Source organism: Sebastes umbrosus, chromosome 10 (assembly GCF_015220745.1).
Source record: "Sebastes umbrosus isolate fSebUmb1 chromosome 10, fSebUmb1.pri, whole genome shotgun sequence".
NCBI lineage: Eukaryota > Metazoa > Chordata > Actinopteri > Perciformes > Sebastidae > Sebastes > Sebastes umbrosus.
In genome coordinates, this window is record NC_051278.1 from 11,842,676 (window position 1) to 11,868,826 (window position 26,151).

A 26,151-nucleotide genomic window follows, 5' to 3' on the forward strand; every position below is an offset into this window, starting at 1 on the left:
CGCTCCAAGTCAACGTCACTCTGATCTGGGAATTCACTGGCCCAGAGACTAAACTCCCTTCATGCTATGCGATGCTTCCCCTCATAACAGTTAAATGTCTGTTGAGTGAATCTTAATAGTTTTGATTAGAAAGTATAATGAGTGCTACAAATGTCACAGATCAAAGCTTTAGTATGTGTGCGAAATAGAGAATAGAGAGATTTTCAAACCTGTTCCAAATTTACTGAAGGGGTGGTTAGGGTTGCCAGTGGCCTTCTCTAACTGGAACAGCCTCCAGGCATCATTCATCAGGTTCTTCTCATGCTCAGAGTCCACAGCATTCACCTCCCGGTCCTTACAGCTCTCATCAAACAGTGGGCACAGGAAGAATTGGGCAAACCTACAGAGATTGCAAAATGATGATAAAGGCAACATTTAATTAATGTCAGTTTAGTAGTCAACTTTCAGATGCATAATTACTAAAAGGGAATGGATAGTTTGGGTGTTTTGAAGTGGGGTTGTATGAGGTACTTATCCATAGTCAGTGTATTATCTATAGTAGATGACAGTCCGCACACCCCCAGTTTGGAGAAGCAGACAGGAGTTATCGCACAGAACCAAAGCAATGTACCGCTGTGAGACAGCCCTTTCTGACGAGGAACTGTTATATCTATCTATGCTCTCGCCAAAGACACCAGACTCCATTGTAAAAAAACTGTAATTTTACAGAACACGAGAGTTGCTGGTCTTCCGCTGCCTCAATCAGTCAGTTTGTTTGTACAATAATAATGTGTTGTGCACAATAAGACAAACAAACCAACCGATCGAGGCAGCGGTAAACCAGCAACTCTTGTGTTCTACAAGGTAAAATCACTGGGTTTTTTTTTCCCCTAACGGAGTCTGGTGGCTTTGGAGAGAGCATAGATAATGGCTTAAGCTCCCCGTCGGAAACACAGACACAGCTGTCTCATGGCAAGATAAACCAGCAAAAATATTCTAAAAATAGAGTACACTTAAACCCATACAGATTTTTTACGTGGGCCTTTCTTTTAGGAGGCTAAAATCTGTTTTCGTTCACAGCAATACATTGCTTTGGTTCTGTGCAGTAACTCCTGTCTGCTTCTCCAAGCTGGGGGAGTGCTGAAATTCACCTACTGTAGGTAATACACCGACAATGGATAAGTACCTAATACAACCCCACTTCAAAACACGCACACTATCCCTTTAAGGCTGTATCATTTTTAAATTTAAAGATGTGCTCTTTCAGCAGAAGCCTAATGCTGTTCTGGGTTAAATGTGTAGAGTTTTGTAAAGCATTTGTAAACACAGAAAAGGACATGATAATCCATTTGCATGAGTTTAAAGTGAGAGCAACTGCCAAGCAAATGAGGAAAGATAAGCACACACAACATTTGAATGTGCTTAAAGCTACGTCCCAGGTCAGCTTTTGCTGTAGATTTATGCCCAGTCATGTCATCTGACAAAAAGCAGCTGGTTGATTAGATCAATAAAAAAAGCTATTGCAAAACAACCACACCATGACCCATGGTACTGAAATGTCTTATAGTATGAGGTTCAAGTTCAGTTTTTAACCCACCATAAAATGGTGGATCTAGAAAAAAAAAATCTTGCTCTTGCCTATAAAGGATATAAATACAGTCATTATACAGTCATATTATAGCAAGTGTATGGTTAAAATAATGGGGCCAGCTAATGACACATATGATCCTTCAGACACAATGCTGTTCTATTTTCACGGAGGCAACATCATTAATATTTCAGCATACTCTGCACTGTCCTTTCCTCCCACTGCAGTCCAGATGGCCTTCACAATTCACTGGCTCAGGGGAACAATTAGCCCATCGCACATAAACAGGTGCTTGCTATACTATCATTCATTTATAAGTAGGTAAGCTTATCCCAATAGGTTAAATTCTGACACCGCTCGACTGTCCTCGGCAAACCAGCACAGCTGACACGTGAGCAGAGACCCCTGCAAGGCTGAGGACATCGGTTTCACCCTCTGCCTGAGGTTTCTAGCCTGAGTGGGGGGTAGGAACTGTGCTGATGGTTATAAAAGAGAGCACAATGAAGCTGGGTCTGGTAACCAAAGACGGACAGTCAGCGACCTGGCAGCTCACTTGGGTTAACACCTGGACTCCCAAGGGAAACATTGTATACTGATAACAATAATCACTTAGGCTTAGAGATGACATACAGTATGTCTTAATTAGAGCCTAAAAAAAGGACTTGGCTGTAAAGTAGTTAATGTCAGGTTAGTCAATTTATGACTAACATTTGCAGAGACCAAGTCATACGAGGGTGACAAAGTCCACACAAATGATTACAGCAGAGCACACCCAAAACAAAAAAGAAAGCTTAATATAGGACACACCTAAGATGTACATGAGATATATACGAGACAAATTACTTTCGGTACATGGCAGAATTAATCCCATCAAATGAACAGTAGCAGTACCTATCTAGGGCTCCTTCCAAGTGCTCATGGGACACGTCAAAGTAATAGTTGGTGTGCTCTCCACTGGTGAAGGCATTGGAGCTGCCTGCGTGCTCGCTGAGGAACTGGCTGTACTCATTCTCCTTGGGGTACTTCTTTGTTCCCAGGAACAGCATGTGCTCACAGAAGTGCGCCAGGCCCGAGATGTTCCCTGGGTCCGATAATGAACCTGGGAATAATAATTTAAAAAAAAAAAGTTAATCAAGCTGTAGTTCTCATCTCATTAAAGTTCACAGATACAACATCTTGACTTTTCAGTGTATGGCAGATTGGTTGGCCAGACTGGAGAAGAAAGCAAAGAGTGGAAATAATCCTAGATGTGTAACGGCACAACGGTGAAACCACTTGCAAAAAGGGGCACCAGCGTCTGTTTTGGTTGAGGAAACTGGCCTATTTCCACATTGACAAAACCACGATGACCTTATTTTATTGTATCAATTTTGTCTTTTTCGTCATGGTTTGGAAACTTATCTTTAAAGAACAGAAATGCTCTCAATCAGATTTTGAAATGGTCTAGTAGGTTGATTGGTGAGTCACAGCTTAACCCAAGGTCCCTGTACACCAGATAGTTACCGCAGATAACTTGCTCAACTTTAAATGATGACTCCCACCCTTTGCAAAGTGAATTTTAGCTTCTTCCTTCTGGACGAAGGTTTAGTATCCCAAGGTGTAGGACAAAGCGGTATTAAAAAAATTGCTTTGTTCCAGCAGTTTATCAAATCAAATAATGATCTTATACTGCAGTAGAAGTTTTACTCTTGTGTGTTATACTCTATTTTAACTTCTATCCTAGCTATTTTTAGCTTGTTTTTATTTTCTAATCTTTAATGTTTTTATAACTGTTTTAATTATGTCTTAGTGTTCTTTTGCACTTAATCACAATCTTCTTGAATGTTTATATAAAGCACTTTGAATTGCCCTGTTGCTGAAATGTGCTCTACAAATAAAGCTGCCTTGCTTGTGTTTGTAAAATGTGTGTACACGGTGGATACCTTGTCTTTTTACTGCAAACCAAATTTACCTATGGGCAGAAATAGAGTAACCTGAACCTAAAAAATATGCTTACCCAAAGCAAAGCACAAGAGTATTGAGTTACTCTGTACTTGTAACTTTAGAAATCTCCAAAGTACACAGTTTTTTCCCATGCATTTACTATAATGTGGACTACTACAGGGCAAAAGTAGTTACATATGGTGCATATCTTTTTCTATTGCTTTCCAAAAGGGTCCCTGTAAGGAGGAAAGCCACATGAAAATACATGTGCAAGACAACAGTGAAAGTGAAAGTGCTTTACCTATCTGGACATCCAAAGCAGCTGAGGATTTGTCTGTTGTTGGGTCACTGACGAGCATGGCCTTCAGGCCATTGGTGAACTCCAAACCCCTGTAGACACGTTTGTCTTCTGGGGAGCGAATAATTTCCCCAACCACCCTCTTCACAGCCGGGTCGGTCATTCTGAGTGGCAAGGATGACACCAGCCTGCAGAGGAGGGAGTCAAATATACAGAGAAAGTTTTGTTTTATTCGACAAAGTAACATTACAGTTAGACAAAACATAAATATACTTTTTAATTCACATTGTGGTTGACTGTGTCCCCTCCCCACACACACACACACACTCACATCAAACCCCCAGCATCAACACAGAAATCACTGTAACACTGAATCTTGAATCTTGAATAATCAGGTTGTGTTCGCGACTCCCCAAGTTTAGTTTAGTTGAAACAGCCGGCGCCTAGGCATTGTCCAATGTGCTCCAGGCACTGTGGATGTTTGATGCATTTTGTGACTTTTTCTCTGCCCCTGGAATCCCCCACTTGGGGGTCTCGACCCCCAGGTTGAGAACCACTGCCCTTACAGTTTTTCTCAATTGTTAAAACACAAACACTAGTGCTTGAGACACAATGACCACAACCTGCAACTCATGTACCAACTCCCTGAACCAATTCTGCTAAAATACAAGCATGTTTACTGCTCTACATTCAGATTGCAGTTTTTAAAGCTAGTCACATGTCAAACACAAGTTTTGGAACAGTAATGCAAAACAGTACTTTACTATGGACATAAATGCACTTTTCTCTGCTGCTAAACATGACTGCACATTGGGTGTTTATTGTTATTTTTTAGGTATATTCATTTTAATACTTATTTATTCTATCCTTTTGTAATGCACTGACGGGAGCTGGGAGAATATTTCGTTTCCTTCTGTGTATGCAAATACTCAGTGAAATCTTGAATCTCTTGAATCTCTTGAATCCTGACTGAAAACAGGAGTACAACCCCTACAGAAGAGATGATCCGTTACTCGCTTAGAGGACATGAAATAATCCTCCTCACAACAGAAGGGAAACTAGCATTAGCTTGCTAAAGTAGCACCACAAAGCTCCAGAAAATCATCCAGCTGTTTGTCTAATTATGTGGGTTAACTTTAATCTCCTGCTGTTGTAAACATGTATTATAACAGACCAAGTAGACAGAAGCTGCGCACACAAACCCGGTTGTTAGCTAACACCCTAAGTAGCATCAAAGCTAACAGGTTAGCTCGATAGTTAGCATGTTAGCTAGCTAGGTCAACAAACCGGCTTTAGTTTAGTAGCTAGTCTACCGTTTAGTGTGACAATGACTCAGTAGTTTTAGACAATAAGTTACCACATTTGCCTCATAAACACGTACCTGTAATCTCGTTGGTTAAGGGTGAAGCCGTGTCCTGCTGACTGGAGATATCTGCTACACTGGGCCGCCCGGTTAATGCTCTTAAACATACTCTACCATCTTTGATTAGGCTGAAGCAATAGAGCGCAGAGCAGAGCGTCAATTCAACACCGCATGTCTTAAATTATGCGATTAATTCAGCGTCTGATACGTGTGATAATGGACAATTGGTGTCAATTAGATAGGGAAAGTTAAAGTAAGTGAGATGAGGGGAAATGTCTGTGATATAAATTAAATTATGTTGTGTCATTGGTTCTAGTGTTGATTAGTTAGACTGCGTGTTGTGGATTTCCTTTTTACGTTCAGCGTATCAGATTGAATTTTGTCCCACGCACTCAGCTGTAGTTTTTTTTTTTTTATTGGACAAATTCAAATTTACAATCAACATGGCTCATAGATCATTGTATTAGAGTAAAAGGACAAGGTGCATACAGAACAAGAATAAATAAAATATGTAAAATTATACATGTAAATAATAATATATGAGGGCTGCACCTGTAATTCATATTCTTCTATTATACTAAGAAGTTTCAATGCATTTTTGTTTTTCATGACTTTAAAGGGCTTTTATGTAAGAAAGAAACTCAGAATGAAACACATTAAACCTAGGTTTCACTTTCATACACTTTTTCCAAGAATGAGAATGTTATTCACCAGAAAGTCATCTTTGTTATTGTCCATGACAAGACCATAAACAATGTCCTTTTGAGAGAAGTTTCCCAGATGAGCACACAGCCGTAGTTACATTAGTGAGATACTAACACAATTTATGCTAATAAATATATTAGAAATACTGCATGCTCTTCACAGCTCTTCCCTTTGTGGAAAATAATATATATATATATAATAAATATATTAGAAATACTGCATGCTCTTCACAGCTCTTCCCTTTGTGGAAAGTAAAACGGGTATAAGGAGCTAGTGATGTACATATCTTATTTTAATAGTAATTTTAGAGACATATAATTAGAATTATTATTTATTATTTTATTTCTATGGTCAGAGATGCCTGAAATGTATTGAAATCTGCAAAGAGACCTGTAATACCCATAAAACTCTGCAAATTGATAGAGCACAATTGGACTGTTTTTATTTTTTATTTTATTTTGTATATTCTTTTTATTGACAAATTTGAATGACAACACATACATCAAACAAAAATCAAAACCTGTAACTCAACCCGAAAGTTCACGTACCTGCACTCGCACACTCATACACACACCCACACACATTTACACCCGGGGAGGAGCGATACAAATAACTAAGAGAAAATTATCTGTTGACACTTTTTTTTTATAATTGTCATTATTTTATTTATTTAACTTTAATTTTCTTATATTTTTCCTTGTGTTATTTATGTTATTCTTAAATGTTTATGTTTTGCAAAGAAAGGACAGATGCTAAATAATGCAATGTAATGTCTTTATTTTATTATACTGCCCTGTCGTTTGTAAATGGATTTTTCAATAAAGCATTACTAGTAAAAGTAGTGAATTGAGAGATGCTTCTTTTTATACGTCTGTATCTGTAATATATACTGGGTGAATTAAAGGTGATTGGGATATAAGGTAGAATGGGACAGTATTACTATACAGGGTTTATTTTCTCCCCTAATGAGTGAAAATAAAAAACTTTTTTTGCTGAGCCCTATAGCTATGAAACCATATAATCAAAGTTGCATACCCTCATTTGTGTAACATCACGCAGTTGGGCGGGGCAAGCATCAACCAGGAAGTTGACCCTGCAAAGCATGAGGTGAGAAAAATGATGACATAAGCTTTAACTAGTTTTCATCATAAGGTCATAAAATAGCTAATATATTGCTCAAACTTTTGATGGAAACATGAATATGTTGTTCTATTGCAACAAAATCAGTAAAAAAAAAATTATATTTCTATTTTTTTATTTACATTGTTTTTATTGAGGCTGCATGGTTTTGGGTGATTGGGATGGTGTTAATGAAGAAAATTATAATCCTTGCAATAGTGAATGAAAAAAAGTGTATGTCTATGCTGTGTATGCCCTACATTGTTGCATGCGGACCCCTGTGTTCTCAACCTTTTCAAGTCGTGACCCCCCAGAATAATCAGGTTGTGTTCGCGACTCCCCAAGTTTAGTTTAGTTGAAACAGCCGGTGCCTAGGCATTGTCCAATGGGCTCCAGGCACTGTGGATGTTTGATGCATTTTGTGACTTTTTCTCTGCCCCTGGAATCCCCCCCTTGGGGGTCTCGACCCCCAGGTTGAGAACCACTGCCCTTACAGTTTTTCTCAATTGTTAAAACACTAGTGCTTGAGACACAATGACCACAACCTGTAACTCATGTACCAACTCCAAGAACCAATTCTGCTAAAATACAAGCATGTTTACTGCTCTACATTCAGATTGCAGTTCTAAACCACACTTTTTTCCAAAACACTACATTCAATTCTCTCACATTTCTCACAATCTTCATGAATAAAATATCTTGTGTTCACATGTAACACACTGCCATTGTAAATGCTAAACTTACATTCCCTACTATCCACAATTGGTTCTTAGAAATTTTTATTCATTTGATGGTGTGTGTCATTTGAACGAAAATTGTCTTTTTGAGAAGACATAACATTGTTTTGAATGCAGAGTTCGGTTTTGCAGGAGATTTGTGTAGTTTTTGGTTTTGTGTGTGTAGATCTCTGAGAATATGAGTTATGCTTTCAGAAAATGTGTGCAAACAATCGAGAAAAAACTGTAATACAGTTTTTCTCGATTGTTTACACACATTTTCTGAAAGCATAACTCATATTCTCAGAACTCTACACACAAAACCAAAAACACACACACAATGGGCAAAACCCCTCAATTCTCCTGCAAAATGAAACTTTACATTCAAAACAATGTTATTTCTTCTCAAAATGGTATTTTGTTTTCAAATGACACACACAAACCATCATATGAATAGACATTTATAAGAACCAGTTGAACACTGATGTGCTCAATGTAAAACACTATGATGAATGGAAAACACTTCTTCTCCATTCATCATAATGACTTAGGCCTTTTTTTTGTTCAGTGTTACACTTACTACAGACAGTACATACATAAGTGTGTTGTAAAATATTTTAGAATATTGTTTTTATACTCAGAACACACAAATACACGGTAACAAATATATTTTATTTTCCCCACAAAAACAATGTACACAGTGTACATCCCAACCAACACAAAGTTGCACATACAGTGGTCTACATACAAAACAACAGAAGAATTTACTGTATACAGTTACAGTAAAAAAAACTATGCTGCATCCTCTCTTCTGTTTCGGTCTGGCCACAGCACCTCATCCACATCACAAGCAATGTTTGCCCTTTTATGCTAAAGCTCTGATTGCTAATTGTAACACTGTGTGACAGGTGTTTGCCCATGTGATGAGTCAGTGTGCATAGTAGGGCAATTGACTTTAGAATTTTGAATGACAGTGTGTTCCTTGTGAAAACGAGATTTTTCTTCATGAAAATTGTGCCAAATGCAGAGAATTGTGTGTAGTGTTTTGAAAAAAGTGTGTTTTAGAACTGCAATTTGAGTGTAAAGCAGGAATTGTGCTTGTAGTTTAGCAGAATTGGTTCAGGGGGTTGGTGCATGAGTTACATGTTGTGGTCATTGTGTGTCAAGTACCAGTATTTGTGTGTAAACAATTGAGAAAAACTGTAATAACATAAACTTTGTTATGAGTTGTGATTATGTAGCCATTGAAATTGCTGTCTTTAGTCACTAGATGGCGACAAAGTCCATTATTTGTTCAATGTCACTCACTAGACCAGCTGCCACTTCCCTCATTAGAAGAAGTGATTCTAGTCCTCTCGTGACTTCAGGGACCTTTGGACTCTTGTAATGATCTTGTATTTCTTTTTACTAATATGCTTAATGACTAGACACAGTCAGGTTATAGTTTTAGGAGCTTTTCCTTAAATATAACCTAGTGTTGGCTAAAGTACAAGAAATCCTTTAATCACCTGAGGGTGAGCGTGTTATCAGACTCTGTCTGGCTGGAGAGCCCTCATTATCTGTTGCTTTTGTTTGTTTTGAAAGAGGGAACTGGTTTTGTAATAACTTACTCACTGTGCTCCTCCTCCTCTTTTAAACTTCTGTAAACCACTCTGAGTTGGACAGTGAGAGAGGTCAGAGCACCAGAGAGCCTTCAGCACGATGGAGGAGACAACCGGCAGATCAACCAAGAAAAAAGTGGTAGTGGTGGGCGGTGGTTTGGTAAGAAAAGAAAACGAAAGTGAAATATGAAATCATTGTACCTCTTGTGGTTCTGCATATTGACCTTTACCATGGTAACTGTCTTCTTTTAAAGCTGTGCAGTAAGCTCTTTTTTAGTAGTCCTATATTGCAGTCAAATGTGTATTTGCCAGTGGTGGAGGAAGTATTCAGATACTTTACTTCAGTAAAAGTACTAATACCACACTGCAAAAATACTCTGTTGCAAGTGAAAGTCCTGCTTTGAAAATGTTTCTTAAGTAAAAGTAAGTATAATCAGGAAAATGTACTTAAAGTGTTAAAACTATAATGCAGAATAATGTCCCCTGTGACTGTTACACTATTATATATTCTACCAAGTAATGTAAAAGCAGGATTTTACTACAACTAATGATTATTTTCATTATGGATTAATTTGCTGATTAATTTCTCCATTGATCGATTGATTGTTTGGTTTGTAAAAATTCTGAAAATAACCAACCAACAGTCCAAACCTCAACATTATTACTAATACATTACAATTATTAACATTATTAAATGGAAAAGCAGCAAATCCTCACATCTGAGAGCCTGAAACCATGAAATGTTTCAGACATTTTTGCATGAAAATTATAATTTACTAATCAACTAATTGATTATTCGACGTATATTGTTTAAAAAAAAAAAAGTCTTCATATGTTTTTTTATGTTTAATTTGTAAAGTAGGCTAACTAAAGCTGTTTAGTGGACTAAAACGTACAATATTTCTCTCTGAAATGTAGAGTAGAAGTAGAAAGTGGAATGAAATGGAAATACCCAAGTGAAGTACAGATACTTCAAAAGTACTTGAGTAAATCTACTTAGTTACATTCCACCACTGGTATTTGCATTTAACAGTGTGGAAATAAGGAAATTAAAAAAGAGTGTTTAGGTATGGCTATGCCTACAGTATAGTGTTAATATCACAAATCACAAATCTGCCTCAAGGGGCTTTACAATCTGTAGAGGATACAATGTAGAGCTGCAACAATTAACCGATTAATCAATTAGTTGTCAACTATTAAATTAATCAGCAACTTTTTTGATAATCAGTTAATCAATTTGAAAAAAAGTCAACATTTTCTGATTCCAGCTTCTTAACTGTGAATATTTCCTGTTTTTTTTACTCCTCTATGACAGTAAACTGAATATCTTTGAGTTGTGGACATTTGATGACGTCATCTTGGGCTTTGGGAAACACTGATTGACATTTTTCACCATTTTCTGACATTTTATAGACCAGACAACTAATCGATGAATCCTTAGTTGCAGCCCTAATACAATGTGAAGCACAGTGATTTTGGCAAGATGTTCAAATAACTGTCCTTATTCCCCTTCACACTTTAGGTCGGTGCACTGAACGCCTGCTTCTTCGCCAAAAGAGGCTTTGATGTGGAAGTCTTTGAAACTCGGGAAGGTAATATTCAAAGCTTTCTTAGAAGTAAATAACATTGTCACATCACGACCCTCTCTGAGGAATAGACTCTTGCATCGAAACTACAATAATCCTGAACAGTGTGCACATACCGAGACGTTAAAAACACATTGTTTTTTCAACGGATAACCAAAATTTCACAAAGGTAATATTAAACCCATTGTGTCTGATTTTGGTCAGATATCCGGCAAGCCAAAGTTGTGAAGGGAAGAAGCATCAACCTGGCTTTGTCTCACCGGGGCCGGCAAGCACTGAAGCATGTTGGGATTGAGGAGAAGGTATGCTGATTAAATATATTCACTGTTTAACGAGTAAAGTGTAAATTAGGTATGGTTTCTCTCACGGCTGCAGGGGCTGCTGATCCTAGCTTGCTTGTTTATTGGTCCCAGAGATGGGTATGGCATCCATTATTCCTGCCCTTGTTAACGTATAATCCCTCTTAAACCACAACATAGACTGAAGAGGAGGCAAGCAGGTGGAAACCGTTAATTTTTTGTTTATCTGAGTTTCTGATAATGAAATATTAGATGTGTGGCCAGGCCCCCGGGAATCTATCCACCCTGCTTTCTTTGCTTGCAGTCCACTCAAGATGTTTTATTCTGGCATCTTCTTTGTTGGTCCACATTTGCAGCACTGAGCGTGTTATGCACGCCTGAGAACTCTGCATCTTTTTTCTTACACTTAAGTGACTTTTCAGCATGAGCAAACAAGGCCTGCTTTACAAGGCGTTCACATACCGTTCAAGGGCAGATACTGGGTGACTGGTTGCACTTCTCAGTGGCACGATACCCTGTTTCTTATAAATTGAGACTGAAAACACGGATTATGCCAATGCAAAGTATAAAACTATACAGAATTTGTTCTCCTAAATGTTAATGAATGTAATTTGACTACCCTTATTAATCATTTTTCCTCAGATTGTCTCCCAGGGGATCCCCATGCATGCGAGAATGATCCATTCCCTGAGCGGGAAACAGTCCACGATCCCTTACGGCAAGAAAGGCCAGGTAAGCTGGCTGTTGTTATAATAATAATAATAATAATGATGATGAACATATATTTTGTCATGCAAAACGCAGAACCATCCAAGATGACTAAACTGACAATTGTAAGACTATGGTCATTCACTAAACAACTGCAGTTTTGTTTTTGATTTTTGTGATATGCTAATTATATGCTAGGAGGAGGTCCTGCAACATAGCTTTAGAATGAGACATTCAAACTAGTAACAAACTACAATATGTCTTAATTAACTACATAACACTGTAATGACCTATTAGTTAGTACTGATAACATACCTTAATAGATCTTAATGGATTGTTATTTGCGTGGTTATGCAGTATTACTATATCTTGTCACTTCTGGTAAAGTACTTCAGCTTGGTATAGATAGTATCTTTAATATTTCCTACATATTGCTGAAAAGAATACCCAGCTACACCATTACACTACTAAGTTACAAGTGTTTGGTTGTTAGTAAATAGAAGAATTGCCTCATTTACTGGGTCAGTCCAGTAAATGAGGCACACAAGACCTCACATGCGCCAACGTAGGTGTGTTCAGAAGCACATGCAGCAACATGCATGTGTATGTTTGTTGAAGTGACTCAAGGATGCACCAAATGATGAACAGTACGTGTGACAACTCGTGCAGTCTGACTGAAATTATGTCACAAAGCCACAGAGCATGGTTGGTTAGTGAGTCTGAAAATACTTGTTTTTAATTACACTGCTGGCAGTTTGGCAGAGAGTCTCAATCCCACGGGGATTTGCATGGTTAAATAAAACAAAAATATACAAAAAAAGACAGTGAATGCACGTAGAGTCATGAATGTAGGGAGACCCCCGAGGCTTCCTGCTCCCATTTTTAGATGAACAGTGTCACAGTTGTGTTTTTCGAAGCTGCAGCGCTTTAATACAGATGATTTTCCTTCCAGTTCATCCTGTCAGTAGACCGAGCCAATCTGAACAAAGAGCTGCTAACAGGTAAGAACATTAATAGTGAACATTGTCTTAGGTTGTGTGCTGAAATAACCAAATTATAGCCAAACTGAAATGACAATTTAACATTCAAATGATGCAAAATGTGTTTTAGTTTTAGTCCCTTTCTGACATGCACCCCGTCACATTAATCTGATGGCAATTTAACACGTCTGTCTCATGTCTGAATAAGCGCCTGAGTCACTTTTATGTAAAAGTTACAACAGCAATCTCACCAGGCTGACCTAGTGACATTTCTGTAACACTTTCAACACGGCACACATCTGAATTGAAAGCCATCAGATTAACGTGTAGGCAGCAGCAGCAGCTCAAGGTGAAACGTGCAAAGAGAGAGACATTCTTCTAACAGCACTGTGATAAATGTAATATCTCAATCTCCATCAAAATCAGTTTAATTAACTATGAAACACTGTGAAGGAGTTATGCGCTGATTCTTCTCATTTTAGATCAGGCTATAAAAACAATTTTCCCCTCAGGGATCATCCATCCAACCACAGTAATAATCTAACTACAGTCTCTTTATATATTTTTAGTTTTCATTCATGTGTGAACAAATCAATGAATATCTACCAAAACGCTTTACATGCAGCAAGCTAGGAATCAAACAAGAGTCTCAACATCTCAGATATTATAAAACAGCCTCTCTAATTACATTAAATGATGAAATTGGTACAGAATACTCTAAAATATTTCCTCAATGGAACAACATAGTCATGTCCATGGTGCGCAAATACACCTTGAAGTGATGATGCAAAATGATGACAATTCTAGGGGCTGCAACTAACAATTATTTTCATTGTTGATTATTTTCTCGATTAATTGATTAGTTGTTTGGTCTAGAAAATGCTGAAAAATGTCGACCAGTGTTTCCCAAAGCCCAAGATGACGTCTTCAAATGTCTTGTTTTGTCCATTAGCTGTCTTCTGGTCATAAAAGACCTAGTAAGGATGTAGTAACTAAACCTGTTAGTAGTGCATTCATGCCTTTTATTATAATGAATTCAACTTTTTATTTGTAAGAGGAAGAATGTGTTCTTGCAAAAGTTCCATTCTGTATAGTATCACTTTAATAGGATCCACTTTTACTAACAGCATATTATACCGTATATTAATACATATTCTTGAATTCTATGAAAGCCGACCAAGTCACCCTCAATACATCTTTAATTCATGAACTGTGCACAGCGCTCCAAATTAAAAGACAATCTCTTCCCTCCTAGCGATTGTCCTCGAAGAGGTTGTTTGCTACTGAGCTGAGCCTGATCGACTGCAGATCCTCCCTGTGCGTTAGCTCCTTTAAACTATGAGTATACGTCATGAGTACATCTGGGAATGTGTTAGTCTTTTTCCGGCTAAAAGGATTTTTCCTAATATTTAATGAAGTGCCTCAGTGCACGCTAGGAGATAACGTGTGACAGTGTGGCTCTGTGTTTAATTATGTGTGCTGAAAAAGGGGCTGATTGTAAAGCGGTCGGTCTTATCAGGGCCCATCCAGACTCCCGGAGTGAAAATCGAGATAAAGAGATTTTTGGAGAGTGTGACAACCTTTTCACAAAAAACAGATACGCTGACTGTCTGCTGCGTTGTGGTGTTGCATGAGATTCACGCTAATCAGCATGAGGTCACTCCTCTTCAGCGGTGTGGGGATTGATTTAACTGTTTACCTGACAGCTGCTGTCCTTACTGCATTTTATTAGAACTGTGTGCATTTGAACCAGATGTTAGCTGTCATATTAACCTGCTGGAGTTATGTCACGCTTGCATCTCTGATATAAGCTCCTTTTATAACATGTTTTCTAACAGAGGCAGAGACGTATCCAAACACAAAGTTGAACTTTGACCACAAACTGCAGGACTGGAGTGCTAAAACAGGGCTAATGACCTTTGACAGGTAAATAGTTACCGATCTTACACACACACACACACACACACACACACACACACACAGACACACCAGAACCGCTAATGCCTAATCCTTACCCTGACCCTAACCTTAAATCACACTCTACCCTTAAACCAAGTCTTCTCCCTAAAATGTAATGATTTACATTATGGGGACCTTTATTTAGTCGCTAAAAGGAAGGTGAGTCCGCACAATGTTACTGTGTAAACAGATTTATGTCCCCACAACATAATAATAATAATAATAATAATAAGCTTTATTTATATAGCACCTTTCATAACATCTAATGCAGCTCAAAGTGCAAGAGAAACAAATCAATAGCAAAGGTACAGGGGACACAAGGAGCAAAAACAATAAAATAATAAAAAACGCAATTAATCGCACAGTTTTTACCTGTTCAAAATGTACCTTAATGGGAGATTTGTCAAGTAACTGATACTCTTATCAACATGGGAGTGGACAAATATGCTGCCTTATGCAAATTTATGTAGCAATATTTATTATTGGAAATCAATTAACAACACTAAACAATGACAAATATTGTCCAGAAACCCTCACAGGTACTGCATTTAACATAAAAAATATGCTCAACTCATAACATGACAAACTGCAGCCCAACAGGCAACAACAGCTGTCAGTGTGTCAGTGTGCTGACTTGACTATGACTTGCCCCAAACTGCATGTGATGATCATAAAGTGGGCATGTCTGTAAAGGGGAGACTCGTGGGTACCCATAGAACCCATTTTCATTCACATATCTTGAGGTCAGAGGTCAAGAGACCCCTTTGAAAATGGCCATGCCAGTTTTTCCTCGACAAAATTTAGCGTACATTTGGAGCATTATTTAACCTCCTTCACGACAAGCTAGTATGACATGGTTGGTACCAATGGATTCATTAGGTTTTTCTATTTTCATATGATACCAGTATCTTTACTCTAGTGTTTAAACTGAGCCTGCTACAACCTAAAAATCACAAGTTGCGTTAATGCATTAAAGAAATTAGTGGCGTTAAAACGAATTTGAGTTTTTTGACAGCCCTAAATTATTGTTTTAAGTGTTGTTAGGGCAATGGCCATGTGCCATTTAGATAAACTATATTTATAATAAGCTTTTTCAGTGGTAACATATGAGAATTGTCATGCCAGTTTTTCCTTGCCAAAATTTAGCCAATGGATTCTTTAAGGTTTCTAGTTTCATCTGATACCAGTATCTTCACTTTAGCTTTGAAACTGAGCCCGCTACAACCTAAAAATCTCAGGTTGCGTTAATGCGTTAAAGAAATTAGTGGCATTAAAACAAATTTGCGTTAATTTTAAGACATAAAACCATAAAACAAGTACGAGAAATATAAAATAAATATAAAATAATAACAATGATGTTAGAAAAAGGTGGAATTAATTAAAAGCAAGATTGTAATAAATAACTTTTAAGCTTTTTCTTAAAGTTATCAGCAGAAGTTGCTTGTCTTATTTGTGATGTGAGTTTGTTCCAAACCTTTGGTGCATAACAACAGGAGGCTGCTTCACCGTACTTTTAATGTAAGTCATTTTTGGTATGTTGAGCCAGTCAGTGCTAGACGACCTAAGGGAACATACTCAGACACGAGTAATACACGCCCACACACAAACACACACTATATTTGGTGGTAATCTAGGAGGAGGATCTGCTCATTTGGATTCTTTGTTCTGACTCTGGCTTTATTGATCATGTCTCCTCTGTGTTACATGTTAACACACATTGCCAACAATGGTTAACTGCTGGACGGTGATAAACATTTGAAGCCTCTGTCTGTGCATGACTTTCAGTAGCTTTGTAATCGGTTGTCCTTGAGCTAAATGCGACGCACAATTTACAACCCAATTAACAGCGAAACACCTCCGGGTCGTTTTAGTTGTGGGACTTGGCGTATCCATGCAGTGAATTATTAACACAGCACGCAGGAACACAAACTGATTCAGAGTAAACTGAATTCAGCCTTATCTAAAACGTGTACAAATCCATTTGATGTGTATATATTTATTTTATTTGTAATGCCCGGCGGTCCGGCAGCGCGTACCCGGTTGGATCGGAATGAGTCACTGTGCAGTTATCACCACAGTGAACAAACACTTTAATGTGCTTCAATTAAATCAAGTTTTACGTAAAAGGCCGCGAGTGTGCCTTGAATCCAAAAGTCACCCTGGTGTGTACGTAACACATCCAGGACACATCGGTCCCTCTAACCTGCTGTTGAACTGTGACAACTCTTATTTGCTCTCTCCAGCTTGTATGATTAAATGTACACGGAGAGCCTGATGCCACTGTGATAGCCCATTTCCTCCCATACTAGCCAGGAAATGTTCACAGATGGCCATCAGCATGAAATAGAGGTCCGGACTGAAATATCTCAACAACTATCGTAATTAAATTTTGTAATGCTTCATGTGTTGCTGCTCCACCTCTAACCCTTAGCTCAGATTTTTGCATGCTGATGCTCAGCCTCCTACAAGATATGACCTGAAACACTAATGTCTATGAGGTCAAGAATAATAAAATTGACTGCACTTGGCAACGAAAAAACATCATTATGTCCTCTGCAAGGATCATTAAATGGGATGATAGAGTGCCAAAAATGCATTCACATCGAGTTTAACAGATGCACCCACATCTCCACTGGGGTCATTAATGTGCGCTGTCCCCGTGAACAGAGTCAGATCTCACAGCCAACGTTTAACTCTCATGTAACTCCAGGAACTGTGACAGGAAGCCTCAGCAGACCTCCTGCTATGTGGAGCAGCTTTTAAACCAAACAGTATACAGTGTGTGTTTATAGGTGCCTTCATCTGTGACTACTATGGCTTTAAGTGAAATTACTATGAATCGGAAAAAAACAGATACCATTATAACCATTGTGTCAATGAAATATTGTATATTTGGTGAGTAGCTTGTAAATAAGTTAAAGGAACAGTGTGCAACATCTCGGGGGATCTATATGCAGAAATGGATATAATAATCATAACTATGTTTTCATTGGTGTATAATCAGCTGAAACTAAGAATCGTTATGTTTTCGTTAAGTTAGAATGAGCCCTTCATATCTACATATGGAGCGGGTCCACCATGTTTCTACAGAACGGACAAACCAAACACTGGCTCTAGAGAGAGCCTTTCACGTTTTTACATTACCTGAAGGCCACCGTAGTTCCTCAACAGCTTGTGAAACTGGTAACAACACAAAACAATGACAAATATTGTCCAGAAACCCTCACAGGTATTGCATTTAGCATAAATTGACTATGACTTGCCCCACACGGCATGTGATTATCATGTCTGTAAAGGGGAGACTCGTGGGTACCCATAGAACCCATTTTCATTCACATATCTTGAGGTCAGAGGTCAAGAGACCCCTTTGAAAATGGCCATGCCAGTTTTTCCTCGACAAAATTTAGCGTACATTTGGAGCATTATTTAACCTCCTTCACGACAAGCTAGTATGACATGGTTGGTACCAATGGATTCATTAGGTTTTTCTAGTTTCATATGATACCAGTATCTTTACTCTAGTGTTTAAACTGAGCCCGCTACAACCTAAAAATCACAAGTTGCGTTAATGCATTAAAGAAATTAGTGGCGTTAAAACGAATTTGAGTTTTTTGACAGCCCTAAATTATTGTTTTAAGTTTTGTTAGGGCAATGGCCATGTGCCATTTAGATAAACTATATTTATAATAAGCTTTTTCAGTGGTAACATATGAGAATACATATAGTATTATAGTATATATAATGTATATATAATATAGTAAATAGTATTCAGTGGCCTAATTTTCCAACGTACGTACTAATACTAATAGGAAAGCCAAACAAGCTGCAGCTTTAAGTGAACTCCTGCAGAGGAAAAGATACACCCAAAGTGTGCATGGTGAAAAGTTCAAGTGTGAGAAAGAAAAGCTCAGACATACAGCTCCGGGTCTGAATCAAACTCAGAGCACACAGCCTGAGGGGCCCTTCACTTTCCACATTCTCTCAGACTAAACATCCACAGAGGAACACGTTTTTACACACCTGAGTGTCAGCCTGGGTGACAGGTGCGTAGGCATCGGGACATTGCTTCTAGTAAGCCCGATGACGGTCTCTTATCTAACGTGTCGACTGCTTGCTGGTATTATTTTAATAATGTCCTCAGAGTGAGGATTAACCCGTTAAATCAAGTTAGTATCTAGTAGAGCTATGTAGCATATGGATGTCAGTATACATTGAAGTGAATTTGTCATGTTGCTGGTGTGATTCGCAGGTCAGACGGGTCCAGTGAGCACATCAAGGCCGACCTGATTGTAGGCTGTGACGGAGCTTTCTCTGCCATCCGCAAGCAGTTCCTCCGTCTCAGCCGCTTCAACTACAGCCAGACGTACATCCCCCACGGCTACATGGAGCTCACCATGCCGCCCATCAACGGAGAGGTCAGTCTGCTCTGTACAGCACCCTCCTGTTATTGAAGTGGGTGAGATGCTGCTAGTGTTACACTCACAATTTCATTTTGTTTGTCCCACTTTCATCATCCTCATCATCCTCAGTTTGCCATGAAGCCAAATTATCTGCACATCTGGCCACGAAACACGTTCATGATGATCGCCCTGCCCAACATGGTGAGTGTGAATTTTATTTTATTTTCTCCCGTATTTTCTCCAATGTGAGCTGTTTATTGGTGATACCTCACATTTCTTGGCAACCATCAGCTGTTACAGAAAGACTTAATCACTTCAGAAGATGTCAAGGCATGATTGACCTCTGGGATGTCCTCATAGTTAATTAGAGTTAATTAGCCTAATTTACAGAGTTTCATAGCCAGTAGAGGCTTACTCAGTTACTACTGCAAAATGTCTGCTAAACCTCTTTTTGTCAGACTTATCTCTGTCTCTCCTGTCCTTCTTAATTCCACAATGATTTTTTTCTGCATGGCTGACTTAGCACAACAGTGAGAGCAGGTCAAAGCAGCTGACTTTGGAGTGCATTCACGCTGTCACTGACTGTCCTAGTAGGAACACATTAAGGCTGAGAAAACACATCCTTGCGCCTATGGATACCATGGTTACAGAGACGGTGCTAAAAGGTCCTCAGGGAGGACTGCGTGATGTTGACAGATAGCACCTGCTCAGATGGACAGATAATGGCGCGCCCACAACCTCAGCGCACTTTCATCCATCACCCGCACTCGGTGGAGTTTGGCACACATTACATTTGCATTGAGGGTGGAGGATTCTAGGATGGGTTCAGCATGGAGGATTTTTAGACCCATGAAAGTAATCTGTATTGATGCAGCATTCATGAAAGGATGTATTCCTTGTAAGGCCGTCAAAGTTAACGAGATAATAATGCGTTAACGCAAATAGTTTTAACGCCACTGATTTCTTTAACACATTAACGCAATCACTCTTTCAGAGGTTGTAGCAGGCTCAGTTTTAAAGCTATAGTGAAGACAGTGGTATCAGAAAACCTAAGGAATCCACTGGTACCAACCATGTCATACTAGCTTGTCACGAAGGAGGTTAAATAACTCAAAACTTGCGCTAAATTTTGGCGAGGAAAAACTGTCATGGCCATTTTCAAAGGGGTCCCTTGACCTCTGACCTCAAGATATGTGAATGAAAATGGGTTCTTTGGGTACTCACGAGTCTCCCCTTTACAGACATGCCCCACTTTATGATAATCACATGCAGTTTGGGGCAAGTCATAGTCAAGTCAGCACACTGACACACTGACAGCTGCTGTTGCCTGTTGGGCTGCAGTTTGCCATGTTATGATTTGAGCATATTTTTGATGCTAAATGTAGTACCTGTGAGGGTTTCTTGACACTATTTGTCATTGATTTGTGTTATTAATTAATTTCCAATAACAAATACATACATACATTTGCATAAAGCAAGCATATTTTCCCACTCTCGTGGTTGGTACCAGTGGATTCTTTAGGTTTTCTAGTTTCATATGATGCCAGTCTCTTCACTCTAGCTTTAAAACTGAACCCGCTACAACCTAAAAATCGCAAGTTGTGTTAATGCGTTAAAGAAATTAGTGGCATTAAAACCAATTTGTGAGAATGTGTTATTATCGCATTAACTTTGACAGCCTTACAAGAAATATAATTGCAATTAAGAAACAGCTGAGTTATTAAAAAACAATCTAACTGTACTTAGGAAAAGGGTGAACCAATTGAATAAATCATGATCTTTAAAAATTACTTCCACACATTATCGTTTAACAAGCAGTCAGCTTACAATGTGCAGGGAATTACTGAGTATCCAGCAGCTAGCCTGTCTCTTTGTGACTTGATTTAATCTGACAAGCAGTGTGTCACTATGGATTTGAGAGCTAACATCACTGCACTGTGTTTGTTTTCCAATTTAGGACAAGACATTTACCTGCACTCTCTTCATGCCCTTTGAGGAGTTTGAGAAGATCACCACAGGCGATGAAGTCATCGAGTTTTTCCAAAAATACTTCCCTGACACCATACCACTGATAGGAGTGTAAGGAGTGTTTCTCCCTGTCTCTCCCTTTTCTCCCCCTCTGTCTTTATCTCGTCAACCAACCTGCCATTCCATCCTCAAAAACACTTTTCATTTCTCATCATCCTGTCGACTCCGGCAACGTCCCCGGCCATGATCTGTGAAGCATGAAATTGCAGACTTACAGTTACATGGGTTTGCTTTAATATGAGGTGAACCGTGAGTTGAGGGTGACACAGAGATAGGGGAGGCCTGAGCTGAGCTCATTTTCTCTCTGGGCTGACTTTATTTGCAGTGCTCGGGCATAAACAACTGAATGCATTCTTTCTGTTTGGCTGTTTAACTCTACCGGGGCAGACAGAGCAAGGTTGTGTTAGTTTATCCAGATGTGACAGATGCTTTTGTAGCAAGCAAAAACCAGAGTCTGTCAAAATGAATAGCTTAAAATGAGTTTATAATTGTTTTATTTCTGTTTGTGCCTCACAGTGATGCTCTCAAGACGGATTATTTCCGATTACCAGGGCAGGCCATGGTGTCTATCAAGTGCTCCCCATATCACATCGGAGACAAATGTGTCCTAATGGGCGACGCGGCCCACGCAGTGGTGCCGTTCTATGGTCAGGGGATGAACGCTGTAAGTAACACTTAATGGAGGAGAAGAAAAGGCAGAAGAGAATTAAATGGAGACTCATTCATCCGTTCTTGCTTTCTAGGGCTTTGAGGACTGCATCGTGTTTGAAGAAATAATGGATCAGTTCAGTGAGGATTTCAGTAAGTACTTTTAAAATGAGCAGAGATTAAAGGAGACGGAGGATGAACCGACGGTTCATGAGACAAGTGTGGCTGTTTTCCTTTGTGTGTCCGTCCAGGTGCTGTACTGCCGGAGTATAGCAGAGTGAGAGTCCCAGACGACCACGCCATTGCAGACCTGGCCATGTACAACTACACTGAAGTAATGCATATTTATTTAAAGAGGACCTATTATGCTCATTTTCAGGTTCATACTTGTATTTTAGGCTTCTTCTAGAACATATTTACATGCTTTAATGTTCAAAAAACTCTTAATACCCGCTGCGGCACGTCTTTTCACCATCAAAACGCTCTGTTTGAGTTCTGAAAAAGTCCAGTCTGCTCTGATTGGTCAGCTGGCCCACTCTGTTGTGATTGGTCAACCGAACCAAACTCTTTAGACTAGCTTTGTTTGAGGGCGTGCCAGACTAGCCGCTTGGCAGGTATTATGCAAATGTCTTACTTGATGACATCACCACGTTACAAAAAAAAAGGCAGTACAAGTACATCAAAAGTGCACAGAAGTACAGCATTAGAGTAAATGTTACATTCCACCACTGGGGATGGCTCAAGTAATGACTTTCTCTCTTTAATATTGCAGTTTATTCGCAACATTCGGCTTAACCTTTAACAGCGTCTGCCATAATTTAACATGAGTTGTTAGAGTTAATTAAATGAAGAAGAAAGTCAGCTTTGGTTCTGGGTATGCCGGATCCAAATATCTATAGATATTACGCTATCCATCACATCTGACAGGTGGACAGCTCCCTTACCATCTGTCCATTCAAATTCATGCACTCAAAAAGACAGTAGCTGGTCTCAGCACTGTCATTATTCTTACAGATCTTACTGTAAACTTACAGCACTTTGTTTTAGCTTAATCCTCCAAAGTAGAGAAGACCGTCTGGAGCTTCTGATGCGGCTGTAAGATTTATTTAAAACTGCAGTGGGTAGAAACGGAGCAAATATGATTAAAAAAAGTTTTTTTTTATAAAACAGTCACTATGTCCTGACAGTAGTGCATGAGACAGGTAAATCTGAAAAAAATATGATGTGCCTCTGTGTCCTCCGGTGCTCCTAATGGCATCTGCAAGATTTCACCGACCATAGGAAAACAACCAATCAGAGCTGAGCTGGAGCCTTGCCGTCTCTGAGCAGTCAATCACTCACAAACTACGATCATACGGTCAAACTAGGCAGCGCTGATCAAATATGAATCAATATTCTGGTACTGTAATGCCTATTTCTCTCCTCAAATGTTTTCAGAAACATCTTTTATTGTGTACTTTTTAGCTGTAAAATGAGAAAGTTTGTGACCCAGCAGCTATGTTGAAATCTGTTGAGGAAATACCAAGCACCGCCGGAGCACAGCCAATAGTAACGCTCTCTCTATGAAATGACCTGTGATTGGCCAAAGTCTTCCATCACAGGCTAGATTTTTTTAAAGTCTGAAAACAGAGCCATGAGGAGGTGCAGAAGTCTACTTATCTCTCAGAACACTTGAATTACAACATGCTGAAAGGTTATTATGGGATTTTTGCCCAATGATGCCAAAAATATCCTGCCTACTGCCACTTTAAAGACTTTACAATATGAAGGACAGATGGTTCACTTCACTAACACATGTACTTGTTTCTGTTTTATAGATGCGAGCCCATGTCAACTCCAAATGGTTCCTTTTCAGAAAACATGTCGATAACGTCCTCCACTTCCTCATGCCAAAGGCAATAGTTCCACTTTACACAATGGTAGGTGTCTTAATAAACAATAACATGATCACTGTGACATTGCTGAGTTTACCACACAATCTCTATATCATCTGCTGCCCTTCTCTGTCTCCAGGTCACTTTCACTAGGACAAGGTACCATGAAGCTGTGGACCGCTGGCATTGGCAAGACAAAGTAAGACACTTCTCTTTAGACTCTTTCATTTCATTTCATCTTCCCTGCATACTATTTACTGTTTGGAGGATATTTTCATACCTTACATTTTAGTATTGTAATTCGGGACTCTTTTGAAGTCGCAGTTTTATCAGCATCGAGCATGAAAAGCGAATTGTGCGTAAATACTTCCCTTTTTAGAAACATTTATTCTACCACACACACACATAACTTTGCTGCATACTGTGTCTGATTGCTCTCGTTTGGCTGTAATGAGTCGGTTAGTGCTTAAGACACCGTGTTGAACTGTTTGATGTGACCTCACGCCTCCTGCGCTGATGATCCACTGTCAGAAAGACAGCGAGGATTTCAAGGCCTCTTTTGTAAACTGATACAGAAAAACTGCTGTATGAAGCAGCATACAGTATGCATCAATAATTATAGTCCAATAATATAATATATATTATTCTGACATTCAGCATAATAATAAGTACTTTTACTTTTGATACTAGTATATTTTAATTCTAATACTTTTGTAATTTTACTCAAGTAAGAGTTTGAATGCAGGATACAGAGTATTTCCCTACTGTGGTATAAGTACTTAAATAAAGGTTCTGAGTACTTCTTCCACAGCTGCATTTAATTAACCAAAGACCCAAAGTAAAGCATGACAGGGCGTTGTCTTTGCAGTGATGGGCTTAATGCTTTTGATGTTCCTCAAAATGGAAAAAAAAGTCTCATGTGAAGGTGTGAGGAATTTTAAAGTTAGTGTGCATAACACTGATAAAACTGATTTCAAGCTAATTAAGATTTTAAATGTATTTTTCACAGGTGATAAACTGCGGCCTGCTGCTCAGCGCTACAGGAGCTGTTTTGGGATGCTCCTACCTGCTCATTAAAAATCCTCCTGATACCAGTAAACTCATCATCCCCGCTGAGATAATGTGGGACCGGCTCGCGACTCTCTGGACCGCCTGAGCGCCGGCTCTGATCTGACAGACAAGTACAGAGACTGCAGCATCAAACACTAGAATCAAATGATAGTTACAGTTTGATTGAATCTCCTAATGAACAAAATGAAGGCTCTGCTTGGCAGATTAATGTAGTGTAATAATGATTGTAACCTAACTTATACCAGTTATAAGGATTGATAATTAGATTTCATCGCTGTTCAACGGCACGATAATGGTTTGACTGAAGGAGCGCAACAAATTTGATGAGTCTCGTGCCGTCATCATCAACATTTGCACAGTTTTCACTGTGAGAACAAAAATGTCTGTATGAGTTTATAAAGATGCCCATACATGAGTTGCAAATAAATGTTCCCTCAGCTCAAAGTTACTGTCAGATTTATATTTTGCCTTTGGCTCCATTCCTCTCGACATCATCTAGGCCAGTGGTTCTCAACCTGGCGGTAGGGACCCCCAAGGGGGACGCCAGATGGTTGTGGAGAAAAAAATAAAATAGCATGTTAAAAATAAAATAACATATTTAACGTGGGGAATGTTTTTTTGCATTACATCGTCTGTACCAGTGATATGATTTGCCTCATAATAGATTTTACTGAGTGTGTTTGTGAGAGTCAAAGTGTGGGTGCACATGAGTTTCTGACTGGGGGAAAGAAAAAGTCACGGAAAGCATAAAAAATGTTCAGTGCCTGGAGCAAATTGGACAATGCCTAGGTGCTAGCTGTTAAAACTAAACAAAACTGGGGGGTCACGAACACCAACCGGATTATTCTGGGGAGTCGCGACTCAAACAGGTTGAGAACAACTGACCTACAGAAAGAGGGACTTTTGGGAACAATATCAATTCTGTCAACAAATTCTTAAACCTGCAATTTATGCCACTTATGGGCAGCGGAAACAAGCTGTGAACACATCATTGACACATCATTGCCTTTTAAGTTGTCAAACAGTTGCTTATATAGTGCATCGACGTGATCTTCGGCATTGAGAAGCGTGTCCAAAGGACGGACAGACCGGCGAGAGAGAGAAAGGGCCCTGAAATCTTAAGGTAAGCAGAACCTGTTGTATCGAACTCTGCATATTGGCTTACTCTAAATTATCTCTCTTGTTGTGCTGAATCTCCTTTGTAATGATAAATGTTGCAGAAGTAAAGACTTTCTTTTGAAAATTTAGGGGAGTAAGCTGCCCTTTTGGTAAAGACTAAGAGGAGGAAAGCTGCCCTTTTGAAAAT

General features: G+C 39.0%; 2 protein-coding genes across 6 annotated transcripts in view; one reads left to right on the plus strand and one right to left on the minus strand.

Annotated features, from left to right (window-relative positions):
- ide (insulin-degrading enzyme) overlaps positions 1-5,326 on the minus strand; it is a 35,983-nt gene extending 30,657 nt beyond the window's left edge. For both annotated transcript variants that reach the window (XM_037781979.1, XM_037781980.1), the window contains exons 1-4: positions 5,170-5,326; positions 3,792-3,976; positions 2,459-2,666; positions 210-379 (exon numbers count right to left, since the gene is read on the minus strand). In XM_037781979.1, coding sequence (XP_037637907.1) covers positions 210-379; positions 2,459-2,666; positions 3,792-3,976; positions 5,170-5,258 — 652 coding nt within the window. In that variant the 5' untranslated portion in view covers positions 5,259-5,326. The remainder of the gene's footprint in view (positions 1-209; positions 380-2,458; positions 2,667-3,791; positions 3,977-5,169) is intronic.
- Positions 5,327-6,936: 1,610 nt separating this feature from the next.
- Positions 6,937-25,451, plus strand: LOC119495877 (kynurenine 3-monooxygenase). 4 transcript variants are annotated; one of them, XM_037782779.1, is made up of 16 exons: positions 6,937-6,963; positions 9,349-9,452; positions 10,815-10,884; positions 11,083-11,180; positions 11,820-11,909; positions 12,838-12,886; positions 14,704-14,791; positions 19,074-19,239; positions 19,354-19,425; positions 21,182-21,303; positions 21,769-21,916; positions 21,996-22,053; positions 22,152-22,234; positions 23,718-23,819; positions 23,914-23,973; positions 24,784-25,451. In XM_037782779.1, the coding sequence occupies exons 2-16, from the start codon at positions 9,393-9,395 to the stop codon at positions 24,928-24,930; spliced, it is 1,413 nt and encodes a 470-aa protein (XP_037638707.1). In that variant the 5' UTR covers positions 6,937-6,963; positions 9,349-9,392; the 3' UTR covers positions 24,931-25,451. The 4 variants fall into 4 exon arrangements, with proteins under 4 accessions (XP_037638707.1, XP_037638708.1, XP_037638711.1 ...); XM_037782780.1 differs by having other exon boundaries at positions 6,940-6,963; positions 9,357-9,452; XM_037782783.1 differs by lacking the exons at positions 6,937-6,963; positions 11,083-11,180 and having other exon boundaries at positions 8,836-9,452.
- The last annotated feature ends 700 nt before the right edge of the window (positions 25,452-26,151 follow it).